At 41.3% G+C, this 15,845-nt stretch overlaps 1 protein-coding gene across 2 annotated transcripts in view; it reads left to right on the top strand.

Annotated features, from left to right (window-relative positions):
- TUNAR (transmembrane neural differentiation associated intracellular calcium regulator) overlaps positions 1-15,107 on the top strand; it is a 58,411-nt gene extending 43,304 nt beyond the window's left edge. For both annotated transcript variants that reach the window (XM_088539688.1, XM_088539687.1), the window contains exon 3: positions 13,976-15,107. In XM_088539688.1, coding sequence (XP_088395814.1) covers positions 13,976-14,161 — 186 coding nt within the window. In that variant the 3' untranslated portion in view covers positions 14,162-15,107. The remainder of the gene's footprint in view (positions 1-13,975) is intronic.
- The last annotated feature ends 738 nt before the right edge of the window (positions 15,108-15,845 follow it).

The following is a 15,845-nucleotide window of genomic DNA, read 5'->3' as shown; positions in this document are numbered from 1 at the left end:
AATTCAGAATTGTAAACTTTTAGTCTCTCCAGTTTTTGACAAAGAAAGGTTATTTCTTTCTATTCAAGTAGTAAAACCTCTCCCTATATAAATTTGCTTACATCTTCTTGTCAGAAAAATCTTCATTCATATCCATTTGATATGGCTGTACAGTTTGTAACTACCTATGCTTCACTGCTGTATTGGCTGCATTTAGTCACCAGTCACTTTGCAGAGATTCTCTGTGAACTTCTGGAGTGTTTTGGGGGAATTTGGAAATTGAAGAGCCTATGGAATTGGAAGGCATAGCTCAAATATATGATTGTTTATCTTAAAGAACTAATGAGATGCACAGGGAACTGTCTGACTGAGGCAATGTCCACACCAGGTTCAACAGAAAAATTCTCTGGAAGACAAAAGAATGTTCCCTCTCAGACTCGTGGCAGGAGCAACTTGGCATCCAACTGCAGCATAGAAAACAGAAGATTGAAGGCCAACATCAAGTCTAGCCCTGTGAAGAGAACAAGGATCAGAGACTGTGCCTGAGGCAGTGCTCTTTGAGAGAAGCCAAGGACTGACAGGATAAGCAAAACAAGACTTAGCTTGAGTTCTTGAGTTAGGCAGGCCTAAGTGAGCACAGTTATGCATCTGGGAAGTCTTCTGCAAAGAATGGCTTCTTTGAACAAAAAGAGATTTTTGAAGGGTTGCTACAGTTGCAACCCTCCAAAGGAGGGTTGAAGGAAGTAGTGAGGAATTTACGTTAAATGCTTTTTTATGAGTTGTGTTAATTTATTGTAGTTGATTACTGATGTCGCTAAACATTGAATTGACAGGGCAGTCTTTCCTAGTGCTCTTTTTCGTCTATTTCTTTAGCAAAATATTAGGCATACTAGTGAACAAAGGAAATCTGCACATTTTGTTTGTACTTGTGGCCCTTCTTGCAGTGTCCAGAGCCATAGATCAATTGCTAGTATTTAGTGACCTCCTGCCCAAGAGTGTAGGGCCTGTGGGTGGGTCTTCTATGACTGGCACTTGTACAGTGGTTAATCTAAGATGACACAGATGTGGCAGCCTTATGGGAATAATATTTCTAGCAAGATGAACTGTTCCTGAGCAGTTTCTTCAATGTACTGTATTACATGTACAAACATTTTTTCCATCGTCTTGAGCATATGTCCTAAATTTCCTTTATGCTCTTTTTGTTGCATGGTTTTGATTGTAGCCAACAGCAAAGGTCAAAAGATATTTTACTGTTTCTTTTTCTATGTTTATGTTAAGTTGAATCAATGATTGGTACTGTAAAATGACTTGTTAAAAAGCTTACGCTACATGACAACTGGTATAAAATTGAGCTGAGCTCCATTAGTTCAAAATAGATGGCCCAGGAAGGCCATGTGGTCTAAAGAGTAGGGGACTGGTCTGGAATCCAAGAAGAAAGAGTTTACATCCCTGGAGAGCTAGGACAGCTTCACTGGACAGCTTTATGAGTTTAAATGATATGTTTCATCTGATTTTGCCTCATTTTTTTTCTGGGTGGGTAAGTTGATGCTGTATTTTTAAGTACTTTGTACTTCTAATTTTGTAAACATTTGGTCATTCCTTTCACATCTAACATTAATCAGTGCAACTGGCAGCTTGATTTACATTTTAGATCACAGTATCTAGCAATATTGTGCTATCAGTGAACAGATTAATTAATTATGTTTACCCTCAGTGTTGATTAGAAGGTACCATCTCTCACTTCACAGGAGAACCAGCACTGAGTTTTGCCCTTAACATAGGGTTCAGTTTCTTTCCTACATAGGAAAGCAAAACAAATCTGTAAGTTGTGAACAGAATTTTGCTCAATGTTCGTTAAAGAAAAATGAAGCAAAATAATTATTCTTTTCTCTAAATCCTTAGGAGGTGTCAATATGCTATTAAATATTCTTAATATAAAGAAATCAGCCCTATAATTTAGTTTTATGGCTATGTTCTTGGATTTATTCACATTTTATCTGGGCATTGTTTTAATTTCCTGGCAGTACATTAGAGTATGTCAAGATGCATCATATAAACACATACAGCCTACTATGACCTTGAGGCAACATGATGTGTATGCTGCATTGCATTAGCTATCAAAATATGTTCCTTATAGAGTATACTAGCCACTACAGACAGAAAAATAGCATGGGTTGTTATGCACACTGTGCATATTTGGAAGCCATAAGCAAGCAATCCTGACAGATCTATAGCCAAATAACTTGTATTTTTGTAAAGAAAATGGGAATAAGCCATAAGAAAAAAAAATCAAAATTGCTGTGCTCCATATGCAAGATGACATCCCTTTCCTAACAGAGGCCAGCAAATAGCGCCTTTTCCGTGCTGCCTTCTCCTGTGTCAGTTCTGACGCACGTGCTGCAGCACCTGGGGAGTTAATCGTGCCCCCCGTGCCCTGCAGACAGGAGCTGTCGCCTCGCTCGGGAGCGCTGCCCGCTCTGCTGCTCCTGCCACACAGGGGCTGCTGCAGCAGGAGCTTGGGGAAGGGGCTCCCTCCTTCCCCCCTTCCCACCCTTCGTACTGCTGCAATTTCCTGAGCTTCCCGGGCTGGGTTTTGTTCTTGTTATCTGTGCCTGGTTTCCAGCCCAGACGTCAGCAGGGGTTGCCGCATGCTGCTGCAATATAAATGAGTAATGATGATAATAAAAGGTGTGGGAGTTGGTTGCCTGGAGTGTTATCCTAGTTTGCTAACTTTGTTTGAGAAACTAGTTTCTTCCTTGAATTATCTGTTATTTTATCGTATTAAGCCTAATATTTTAAAAGTGGCAAGGGCTTTCCAGCTGCTCCAGTTTTGGAAAGCTCAGCCCATGGCCCTGAAGCAGGCCGGCTGCCACACCACGAAGGGGCTGCCGCGGCGCCAGCAGCCGTCACCAGCAGAGGCAGGTTGGTGACACCTTCACATGGCAGGCGCAAGTGGACCCTAAAAGAGCCATTCAGTAGGGAAGGGCTCTATTTTTAAATTTGGGCTGACATAGGTAATAATTGCACACAAAATAGTATGTGAGAAGAACATTATCAAGGTTGCAAAGCTCAGCACTCAAAGTTGAGAAGTGCTGCAGGTGAAATTCTCTCTGTGACATTAGTTTGCCACCTTGCTCAGGTGCATCCGTCGCAGACTATTTTTGCAGAGGACCTAAGTCACACCTGGTGTGCAAAATACATGACTTCAGTACTTGGTTTTCTTTGCAGTGTTCTGTGCATGGCTCAAACTCTGCAATAAAGGCAAGATAATTTCCCTGTGGGATTCTCCATGGTGTTCCACAGTGCAAGTCCTTACAACATGCATATACTGATTTATTTATGTTTATAGCACCCTAATAACAATTCTGGGCCTCATTACTCGCTGGTACCGGTAGAAAACTAAGGCAAAGAAGGTTAAGGTTACATACCCCGGTAGAGGGGATGCCAAAGCTCATTTTTTAATAGTATCTAGTAGCACATAATGCAGCTGCCTCTGGCTTGCATTGCAATGGCCAGTGCTCATGCTCAGCACTTCCATATAACGCTGCCCGAAGGCTCAAGTCAGGCTCCCAGAAAATGAAGCCTACTGAAATGGGCACCGTCAGAAAGCGTGGTGGGAATTTGCTGTCCCTTTCCTCAGGGCAACATCTAACAAAAAGCCAAGACTCTTGTTCCTCATCTCAAAATCTCCTGCTGCCATTCAAATTGCACATTAAAAAAAATAGAATACCGTAAACAAAAGCCTTTTTCTCTTCTCTTCTCTTCTCTTCTCTTCTCTTCTCTGGCAAATGCACCTGGAACTAAATGAGGTTGGAATCCGAAGGACAGAGTAGTGCTCAGCTAAAGCCTTCTTAATATACATGTACAGAAGAGGGCTATGTTCACCCTGGATCCTATTTAATTTTGACATTTCTTAATGGGTCTTTGCAACTGTAATTACAAAAACAAATGAAATTTTTCTTTTGAAAAGCAATCTGAAAACATTTTGCTATTCACATCATGTGGGCTCATATTGGCAACTGACTATCATTTGAATATTATATATTAATATAAAATTCAAATATTATAGCTATATATTTGCTATATATAATATTCTCTTATCATATATTATGATATATTATGATAATGGAATTTTATATCTATAGAACAACCGTATAGATTGTTTGAGCAAGTATAATAATTAAACAGGAAAAATAGAGTAGATTAAACTGAATACCTAAAAGTTAACAAATTTTCAGATAAATAAGACCTTCTTCAGGCCTTGTATCTTTGGGCACTCATCTACAATATCATTAATGCAGTACTCGCTTCAAAAGTGAAGTTACTCAAGCATTTCACAGAAAAGATTGTCAGATTTATACGTGGATAAAAACAAAGGTAAGTTTCCAAGCATCCTTCCTGGAAAGGATAGAACTTGGTGTTTCAAAAAAACAAACAAAAAAACATTTTCCAGGGATAAATGTCTGGCATATGTCATGTCAGGCCAAATAAGAATTTAAGAAAGTTATATAGACGGAATGCAGCTTTCCTAAATTGGGAAATATCAGTAGGCTAAAATTATGTGTAGTGTCACTTAATATTGCTGCAATTAATTTTCTGAGCATTAATACAACTGGAAGTAAAAGTGAAGATTTTAGGTTTTCTAAAAATAATTTTGCCACAAGCTAACAGCTGCTCTAAAGCATTATGTTCTTCAAGTGTTTCAGTGTCCTTCCATTGCAGAAGGTTTTTGTAAGGAGAGGTTACTTCTGGGCTCCATGTTAAAGAATTAACTCTAAAGATATTTTTTTCTGTTACAGGCCCACTTATCTTCTGTCTGGGCTGAATCTAGAGGTACTACATAGCAAAAATATGACACAAATGTAAATAATTTTTCCTCAATTTTATATTTCTTAAATGTCTTCTGAGACAACTGAGTTTCCATTACCACATGAAGTGGGGTAAGGGCTTCACATTGCTTATGACAGGTAGTGGGCAGATAACTGAGGCTGGTCTTTCACTGAGACGTAGGTATTGTATTTTTCCTTTTTAAATCCTCAAGTTATTTTTGCTCTTAAAAGAGAATCCTAGAAAGACCCTTGAAATAAAAATGAAGTGCTGAGGTTTGAAATAATGATGAGAGATTAACATATCGTTCTTTCAGCTAGCTATGCCAGTCAATTGCTACTTTAATTTGTGCAAATAATACAGATTTTCAGACTTTTTAAGAATTTGTTTTCTTTCTCCAAATGGAGGATAATAGGAATTGACACTGCAGAACAAAACTATGCAGAGATAGGACTCCAAGATTTCCCTGTACTGATTAGTTATCCACAAGCTATTAGAAGGGTAAGCATTTAAATATTCCAGCATCCAGGTACAGTCATTATAGAGTTGCTATGTTGTTTACAGATTAGGAAAGATGGACCAAAGAGTAAAGGATTGGACCTCCTGACTTCACATGTTTATTCTGTTTTAGTTCCTAGGATTTGTGTTAGAGAGGTAAAGGCATTAGCTGTTTCTGTTTTGTGAGTAAAAGGTATCCGTTCTATCAATAATTATAAGATCTTTGAAATAAGGATAATACATCTGTAAAATACGTTGTACACTGACTCCACTTTAATACAATAAAACCTTAAGGGTTTTGTTCTCTGTTGTTCAAAAAAACTTGTAAAATCCCAGGGAAGAGCAAGAAGGATAACCAAATGCAAGGAATGGCTTTTGTATAAGGAATAACTGGATAGACTAGGATCTTTCAGCCTTGAAGAAATTGGGGATGTGATCCTACAGGGGTTATGATAGTATATTTATCACTGTGGGTGACCTGTGGAATAAAAAAAAAAAATTATTCACTGTTTCTCAAACTACGTAATGAGGAATCAAGCAGCAGGTTCAAAGAAGGTAAGTGGCTGCTTTCTCGGATGCCCCATAATTATCTTGTGAGATCATTGCTAGAGGATAGTATAGAAAAAAAATTTGACATGAGTTTAAAAAGCAGGTCCAGAGGTTTAGAGAGAGCAAATCTATGAAGAGCTGTTAAGCCCAAAGATGCTACCTGTGAGGGAGGAAGTTGCTGACCTTCAGATTTCTGGAATCTAGCTAGGTAGACTGGGACAACCATTACTAAGCACTTACCCTGTGGACCATTGGCAACAAGTAAGGGCAAGAGAATACCTGAGTAGCTGGTCTTGTTCTGTTGGGCCACTTCTGCACCCTTTAACACTGCAATGTGCTTGGCCTTTGCTGGACATCTTATAAGGCAATTTTGGGAGAATCTGTCTTATGTTTAGCCCTGTCTGTCCCTACCCTGTTGGTGGGAAATGGAGTCGCAGTGCTTCTCTGTGAGAGCCCAAAGATGGGTTTGGGGTGGATGTCCAGTTTCTTTTCCCCCCCTTTGCACCTGCTGCTGCTGAGGCAGGAGCCTGCACAGCCGCGAGGGAGACGTTCAGCAGCTGCTGGGTGGAGAGGGAGGGAGCTGGTCCCAAAGGCATGTGTTCCCTGTCCTTGTGCCCACCATGTGCATCTTCTACCTTTGGGCACTTCTGTTCTTGGCTGGCCTGGGGAAGATCCAGCTTCTGTCTCTGGATCCCTGCTAGGTTCAGCTGCTCCAGCAACTTGGATGCAATTCTGCATCCATATGAATATAGTCCCTCTTACTCAAGAGTTAAATTGTCTGCAACCAGCAGAACAGTAAATTGTCTGAAAATAGAGCACACATATTGTCACTGTCATTTTTTTAAACCACTGCATTTACACACATTGCAGAGAGCTTCATGTGAACAAAATAAATATAGACCCTGTCATTCTTCTTCTTTCCTTACTGATAGAGGGTGATCAGAAGTTAACCTTGGGAATAGTGGGAGGGAGAAAATATTCTTCTGACTTAAAAGGTCTGAAAAGAAATACAGAGTATTTAAAAGGACGAAAAACAGCAAGTGAGTGCTGCAGTACCAACAGAGAATCAAAAGCTTCTGCTCCTGAGCATTAGCACCAAGCAAGCACGCACATTGTGCTGTGTATCAGAAAAATGGATTGTGTACACAAATAGGCCATTCTAAACCAGTGAGCATTAGCCTGAAATTTCACCCTGTTTGGGTCCAGCCAGAAAATTCATCATCTCTAGATCTGACAAATTTGAAGTTTGAATCATAAACACTCCCCGTCCTGCTTTAGATAGGCTGCTATTTTTGATCAATGGCATATTCATCTGAGCGCGTCTTATATCAGAGGGGAGAGGGCTGTGTATTAGAGACTGACTTGCCATTATTTCACCCAGGTTTGATCATACACTCAGGCTATTCATTTTCCAAACAGCAAAGCCTGTAGAGAACTAGGGTTGTAGCTTGAGCTTGTATTTCTTAGCAGGGTTTCTGAGCCCTAGTAAGACAGACTTTGTTGTAGGTGGAGGAGCCAAAGGCTATTTATGAATCTGTGGGTAGATCTCTGGGTACCAAGGCAGTAAAGGAGAGTCTCTAGCAATAGCTTGTTATTTAAAGATCTTTATTCTGCTACAGATCATAGCTTTGTTGTGAGAATGGAGATACTTGTATTCAAAATATTCAATTTCTTTATAAAGAGCTTAGGTATCCAGGATGTTTCAGAGCTGTGTGTTGTCCCAGAGACATAAATGAGGAGGGAGAAGGTAAATCGGACGAGAGTCCTTTATGTCTCCTGCTTTTTGATCTGGCAGGGGACAAAAACAGCTGCCAGAGCAAACAGAAATGAGTCTGTGGTAGAAGCCAGAATGAGCCCTCATGTGCATATCTGATTTGGATGCTGCCCTCTCAGAACTGCCCCTGTGATTTAAGGGGCACTTTGCTGCTGCTGTTGCTCTTGCTTCTCCGTTATCCTGGGGGAGATCTCATGCTGCTAAGCCCTTTGCAAATATCCTGGCTCTAGGACTATAAATAGCATGTATTTCCCACTGACTACAACCTGCCAGCATAGCAACAGTCTGACTTGGTTTTCCTGCTGGAGGAATACATAAGTGTTTGTGTCTTCTCTCCGCTGAGATCTCACTTTGCTTTAGGCACTGGTCCCTCTGCTCACTAACACTGGAATATTATTGAACCTGGCTCACATTTCTGCTCTTTCTGGTCACTTTTCTCCTCATCAAATACCCTTCCCTGGGCCCCTTTCTATGCCTCCCCTACCCTTTTCTTATGGCAGGTCTCTGCCTTTCACAGGTGTCTTTGCTGCTCTGTATTAGTTTTCCCACATCCAATTTTGATATTTCTGCTAGTCACATACACAACACACAGTCAAAACAAAGCACAAGCTGCTTTTTTGTTTTAATGCACTTTTAATGCAACTTCTAATGGCCCCAGTGGCCTGGTGTCTTGCTTTTCTCTCTCTTAGTCTTACCTTGCATTTATATGGTGTCTTCCAAATACATGAAATGCATCTCTTTTTACAAATAAATGCAAATGTCTGTCCCTGCACTCGCCGGTGCTGCTGGGCAGGATCTTGACTGACAGCCAAAAGCACGCTGTGTAAGTACGGTTTAGGCAGAGGCTTTTCCAGTCAGAACTGCACAAGAATTGTAAATGGGTACAAAGTCACCACGCAAGTAAGAATATGTCAATATGCCCTTAAAGAAGGGCCCCTTGGATTGCTAATGAGCACAAACATGTTAGCTAACCTTGCTTTCCTCCTACAGGCTGCTAACAGCAGCCCAGTATCCCTATTTTAAAGCTGTCCTCCTCATCTTCATAGAGGGGCTGTCCAGGACTTGAGCCGAGCACACAACTTTCCTTATCTTTCCAGTCTATCCTTGGAGAACAAAGCTGTTAAAAGAACTTGTAATGAGGATGGGAAAAATATTCCACTTGACTATCATGTTCAAGGGGGGTTAAATCCTTGAGGAGCTTCTCTTCCCTGCTTGGTAGTTCAAGCACTTTTTTTGTGAGATAAGGGAAGGTGTTGGGATCCAGCTGCATCTGAACTCACACTCTGCTTTGTATGATTTCTGTGCCCTCTCCAGTTTGCTAATCAAAACAAGTTTCTGTTGTGTATTTCTTATCCCCAGAAGGTAGAACTATCCTCAGAAAATTAAAGCTCTCTTATCTGTTAATGTGTCATCACAACTAATAGCCTGGGGACTGTAAACAACTTTAAATATCAAAACAATTTAGCTGGCGATTGTCTGTGATTATGGATTAAGAATACAAAATTTGTACATGCTGATACCCAAGCTAGATTGAACACAGGAGCCGGATCGTCAGCTAGTGTGAGCGGGGGGAGCTCAGGGGAGGGATGACGCTTTGTACAAGCTGAGCATCTGACCCTGGGAGCTCTTCAGAAGTTCTTGTTTCTTGTTTCTGAAGGCGCCAGATAACCCACGGCAGCACAGGCAGGATGTGCGGAGGGCTTGGAGCGCCCGCAGAGCCCGGCCATCGCTGGCTGCCCGGGTGAGCAGGGACACCACGTTCTGCTGCGGGCGTCTTCCTGTGCAGCCAGCGCGGGCACCTTGTGAATGATGACCTAGGAGTGAAGGGATTTAAGATTGCTTAGGAGTGAAAGGATTTAAGATTACAGAACTTTTTCAAGAGCAAGTCAAGGTGGCAGCATGTTCAAACGCTGTCAGATACGCCAGGGCAGGTACTTCTTGAGGGATGTGCTTTGTATCTTCAATGTGACAAAGCCTACTGCAGTAAATTAACATACATGCACTTTTGCTTTTCCAAACCCTACCACCAAGTGATCACCTTTAGCTCACTTACTAGTCACCCCATGAGTGACCAGAAGAGTAATTTCCTCCTCCTAGAAATGCTTTTCACTGTTTGCAACAACAGTGACACGCAAGAAGCCCTATAGATCTCTGGATGTAGAAGTGGGTATGTTTTACAGCACTGTTGAATTTGGCATTTTTCCCTAACTAGTCTCTGCTGAAAGTATTTCTATTGCCTCTCTATTGTTATAGGTCGTTTTATGACATGAACTGGGCAATTATTTAAATAGGAAATAATATTCTATAATAATATCATACAGATGAGAAACTTGATTTCCCACAGATACATAAGGAGACAGTAGTAGTGTGTGGAGCTAAGTATCAGATATATGCCCTAGGCACTGAACTATCCTTTTCTCCCCTGAGCAGCACAGAATACACGGAATAATATATTTTGAAAGACTCAGGTTAATGATGAATCTTACAAAATGAAGAAGGTGACATTACTTTTGATGTGGCAGAAGGGAACTTACTTAATGAAGTAGTACTTAAATGAGGATACCTACTTAGGAACTGATACAGTTAATGTTGCTTATCCAGCGGGGTCCTATATGAGAGGCTTATCGTTTTTTTCAGTAGTTCTAGGTAGGGAAAAGGAATGTTTCTGGCAAGTATTAAGTTCTATCAGAGAAATGGAGATGTGTGTTACAAGAATATTAAAAATACAAAACACTGTCTTCTAAGTGAAATAAATACCTGAAAGAGTAATAACGGCTGAAAAAGGTATCCTGAGACCCAAAAAGTTTTTCTATTTATTTTTATTTAGGGTAATTATACTAAAACTGGCAGCAAATAGTTTCACAGTAGCAAGAAACACGCACAAAATCCACCCACCCAAAATCATCCTCTGAACATGACAGCCATGAAGGTTAAAGGCCATAAGGAGAGTACTACTTTTCTCCCACAGTCGTCAGTCCTTAAATGTAGAGAGGTTCTGTTCTAGCCTCTTCATGCCATGGGCTGAAATTATCCCTTATTGCTCATAGCATGTGAGGAGCTCCTGCAACACATCTCCAGGTATAGTTTCATGCAGAAAGGGTGCAGGCTATGTCAGCAGCACATAAACGTGACTGGAGACAGAGGCAACTACCCAACAAACTGCACTGTGCGTTGTCCCATGGATGAACTCTGCTGCTGTAGCCTCCTCATTGCTGCCCGCCTCTCCAGGTCATCATGGCCCAGCTCAACACCTCACCGTGAATATTTCCGTGTGTTGGGCAGAGCACAGGGGAGCACTGACGACCTTCCCCTTCCCTTAAGGATCCTTAGTGGGACAGAAACAATCCAGCAGCCTGAGTCACATTGGTGGTGCTCAGATTTGAAGCTACTCAGTATGTCCTTGCTAATAATTAGCACTTGCTAAGCATATAAAAACAATCGTACCACATCACATCAGAGACTGCGTAGCCTGGGTCCTCTCTGCAACAGTAACCAGCGATGAGGGCTTGGGGAGCATTATACGAACAAGGCAAGCATGCTGTGGTGCCCAAGATACTTTCTAGCTTCCAAAAATTGCACAAATGAAGGACTTCCTAAGCCAGAGGCTAATCTTTTTATTTAATAGTCTTTGATACCTTTTCGCTTTTGTGAATCATCTAGCTACTGTTTGGATTTATGTTAATTTTAGCTCCTACAGTGTCCTGCAGGAAGATGTTCCTGAGTTTCACTGCACATTGTACACTTTGGATTTATTAAAAGATTGAATATGTCCATACTAGGTGTTCAGCTGCCCCCAAAGTGCCTCTGCTCACATTAATTTCAGAAATAGGGTTACTAGGGAGTGTAGTGCAGAGGCACCGTGCGCAAGTTGTAAGTGTGAGTAGGTACAATGTGTGTGTGCAAATACACCCAAACTGAGGCTGGGCTTCTCTGTGTGAATTTACGTGCAAGGGCATGGGGAACCCTTCTCTTCCTTGAGTTTGGATTGCAGAATCCTTGTGTTCCAGCCTGGGATTTTGTTTGAGTGTATTTGTGACTCCACTTGATTTTTCAAATAATCAGTGATAAGGAAACATTTGGCCAGAGGGCAGATTTCTCAGTTACTGAAGAGGACACAATATCCAAATGACTCATGGGTTTGTGGGTGAAGTAATAGCTACATGTGATAGCTTGGGATGTGGGTTTGTGGTCTGATGCCACACAGACTCAGAGCTTTTGGTCTGTGAAGTCAATGTAAATGGTTTTGGTAGGAAGCCTCCTGAGACTTCCCAGAACCACTTCTCTTGTTACTATTTCACCGATTGTGCAGTGACAAGTAATAAGTTAGGATTCCTGTTAGATGTGAAGCTGCACCAAGGGAGGGTGGACAGACAGTCCTTCCCAAATGCTGCTGAGAGTAGAAATGCTGAAGCTCTCCTGCTGCCAGAAGAGGTCCCACAGTGATGGGACAAGAGAGTTTCTGGGGACTGGATGAAAACGTGAAGTAGGACGGTAGGAACAAGGGTGCCCTGGGAGATACGTGGTGCCTGTGAAGCCCTGCTCTGCTGGGGGAGGTTATCAGAAGATCTGCTGGATCAGTGTGCTCTGATGTCTGATACATTATACATCTTGGTGGCCCCTGTTTGTGCTGACTTGTGTTTGCTGTGGGTGTCCTCAGGTTACTGACTGTCTTGTTCTTGTTTTCTGCTGAATCACTTGATGATAGTGAGGCAAAATAAATAAATGTCAATGCAAGTGTAAGTAAGGAGGTCAACAGCACCTCCGCACCCTTCCACTGCTACCTTACTCACCGCTGACCACTGGTACCTGCTGGGATTCAACCGTGAAGCCCTTTAGGAAGGTGTCAACCACAGCTCGCTGCCACTGAACTTGCAGAAGCTACAAAATATGAATTAATTCACTTGGATTCTTTTTTTTCCTCTCTCTCTCTGGTCTGTAATTTCCTCACCTCCTCCAGACCTTTCCATCCATCCGTTTTTGTTCTCTGATCACTCTGCTGCAGCTCTTGGCTGAAGAACTCAGTGAAGTTGCAGTTCACGGTGCCTGTGCTGTGTTGGCAGTTGCGGGAGAGCTGTGCTGTGTGATGCCGTGCCGTGCTGTGCCGTGCTGTGCCGTGCCGTGCCATAGCAGGGGGCGCCTGGGTCCCTTCCCTCCCTGCTCCGCTAAGCTGAGTGTAAACAGGGGTTTTAATGCACAGATTAGTGGAGGGAGGAACGAGAGAAGTGCCTGCTCCCCCCTCATCTCTGATTAAAACCTATCATGAGCTGGAGCTGTTGGGGGACTTTTTTTTTCTTTTTGTTTTCTCTATTTTCTACTGCTGCTTCCTACAGCAGAGAAGTCAAGGAATGGGGAGATAATAGCAGGGTAGAGTCTGCGCACAGGGCTGGCAGATCACTTTGCTTTCAGAAACAAGCCAACCTTTTTCATTTTTCTCAGACAGTTCGGATTCGGATCTGCCCACTAGATCCAAATTTGCAGGGTTAGTTGATGCCAAACACAGGTAAACAGAGGTTGTGCATTTCTAAGCTGAACAATCAAATGTTTGCTTAGGTCTCGGTGTCTTGCTGGAACAGCAGAGGAACTTCTTTAACCCTACAGAAGTGTCTGGAGCCGCGGTGGGTCCCAAACTTGATGAATCTTCCTTATTAAGCGAGTGGTTCGCAGGCAGGGGCTGCTGCTTAGGAAATTGCAGTGTCCTCCCTGCAGGCAGATCAATACATTTCGGCTGACTGCACTGCAAGAAACTTTTCCTCGTACATTAAGAACGAGGAGAGTAAAAGCCAAGATGGATGTTATTTTGGGTTTGCTTTTATTTTGAATTATTTATTGGGAAGTCACTGTTGTCTTCCTTCTTCTCAGGAGACAAAATGTCTTTGTCTGGTTGTCTTACCTATTAAAAAGAAACAAGGTCTTCACAGTTGTATTTCTCTCACCCACTTGCTTCTTGATAGTGAGGTGTAAATCTGGCATCTCCACAAGTTTATGAGAGTCTCTCCTGCTGCCCTGATACAGGCCAAGTCCTCGCTGATGCCACTGGGAACCACACTTTGTTGGTCCGTTTCTACCCAGTTTGTAACAGGCGTTGAACATGAGTTGTATGTGCTATGAGTTACTGCTGGCATGTAAGCAGAGGGTATTATGGATGGTTAAAAGACATCTACAAGCTAGCCAAACCATCACTTTAATTAAGAACTTAATAAATGTCTAGGAAAAATTATGAATCCCATTTTAAGGGAATTCTTTATATCAAATATTACAGGACAAAAAACCTGCAATTGGCTCTACTATTAATAACAGCTTAAAATGCAAACTAATAATTTTCTCTGATATTTCTCTTCCTAATTCTAGGTTATCTTGAAAGCGCGGATAAAGAAACTGGCCACCAAGATGGTAATCACTAGTGGAAATGATGAAGACAAAGGCAATCAAGAAAAGGAAAGCAAGGAAGAAACTATCCTGGCAATGCTTGGAATTATTGGGACAATCCTGAACCTCATTGTGATCATTTTTGTGTATATTTACACGACGTTGTAAACTAGAAGGCATGCAAATGGGACAGATAAAATGGCCATTAAGGGTGACAACAAACGCTGCTGACTATTGACAAGTTATTTAATCAGAATTGACTCTGTAATATATTAACACATCATAAAAGCACTGCCTGCAGGCAGAAAAGGCAGAAGCACAAGTAATTTAACAAGACTTTTTTCACATAGAAACAAGCTAAACTCCTCAATCCTGCTCTCTTCCTTTTGTTTTGGTCCTTGGTATGGGGGGGGGAATGACAACAATTATGTAAGTAGTAGTTTTGAAGAAATCCACCAGGGATATATTGTTTTAACACAATTAAAAAAACAAAAAACAAACAAAAAAACCTGTACACTATATACAATTAGAAATGTATACCATATATTTGCAAAGATCTAACTCAAAGATAGCTGCATAGCAGACATCGTGTGTCCATTAGGTCAAATGATTTTTTTTTCTTGCTTTTTGCTTCTACTTGCATTGAATCTGACAAGCTTTTTATTCAGAATGAACATATGGTGCAATCATGAAAAAAAACAATTCCATTGAGCAAGATCTGCCTAAAACTGATAAAACGTAGGGAAAATATATTCCATGGTTATTTTCCTTTCTCATTTGCTTAACATCTGTGTCTGTTAATACCAATGTTTATAAAAATATATTTTTAATAAATGTGCTATATTTTTAGCATGAACCAAATATTCGGAGACACTTGTATTCATGCAGCAAGATTTTGTTTGATGAAGTGCCCTTTTTTGACAATGGATGTTATTCTTCTCAGCAATTATATAGCAGTCTTGTTTGCAGCCCTCTCATTGTAGTCTGAAGCAAACTCACATCGTGCTCATATGCATGACTTGAAGTTGGACTGTCAGCTGGAAAGCATTGCTGTTTAATATGGGAAATAGGAAAACACTGAAAGGTGACCTTTGGAGACTGGCTGCAGAAAGAAGATTCTATTTATAGAAAGAAAAAGCAAATGAAAGGGATATTGAGGCATCTTGAAAAAAAAAAAAAAGGAAAATTCACAGTTATTTATGCCTTCCAGAATCTGCTCACACTCTCTAAGTACTTATATTTAGAGAAGTGAGCAAAGGTTTATGCAGCTGCACAGATGGATGTATAAGAGCCTGTAGTGAGGAGTTTAAGAGAAATCCAGACTGTAAATACAGAGTACACTTTAACTGTGAGGATAGTTAACCATTCACACTTCTTGGACATGTGCTTTAACTGAGCGGGGTGCAGTGAAATTCTTTGACTTGTGTTTTTGTCAGGAATGTGCAACGGGTGATCACCATTTTTCTTCAGAGTTTAGTACATATGAATATATGATGCATTAAAAAATATGAGACCTCGACTCTGCCTCAAGGTGCCTAAATGTTTCCCGTTAACCCTGAAAGATCTTCTTAGTAAAGAAGGGGCCAATTAATTGTTTACTGACTTGTGGCTTGACCTGTGTCCCCACATGCCTGATGGGGACTGCCACTGAAGTCCACTGGAGATGATCCAAGTCTGTTTCTGGTGTCTCAGTGATTTCAGTGATCAGTCTGGTACTCTGGTAGCAGTAATGAACCTTTCACTGCTTTCTTGAGGCTAGGTCTGGTTTCAAAAATGCAGAATTTCACTGAGGGATTTAAATACAAGTCTGAAAAATCTCCAGGAACACCTCTCATAACAGAGATATTTGTTT

The sequence above is a fragment of the Tinamus guttatus genome, unplaced genomic scaffold, assembly GCF_059628265.1.
Source record: "Tinamus guttatus ecotype Peru unplaced genomic scaffold, ASM5962826v1 Tinamus_guttatus_pri_ptg000048l, whole genome shotgun sequence".
NCBI classification, from domain to species: Eukaryota; Metazoa; Chordata; class Aves; order Tinamiformes; family Tinamidae; genus Tinamus; species Tinamus guttatus.
The sequence above is the reverse complement of the archived record's forward strand: the minus strand, read 5'-3'. Positions and strand labels throughout refer to the sequence as shown.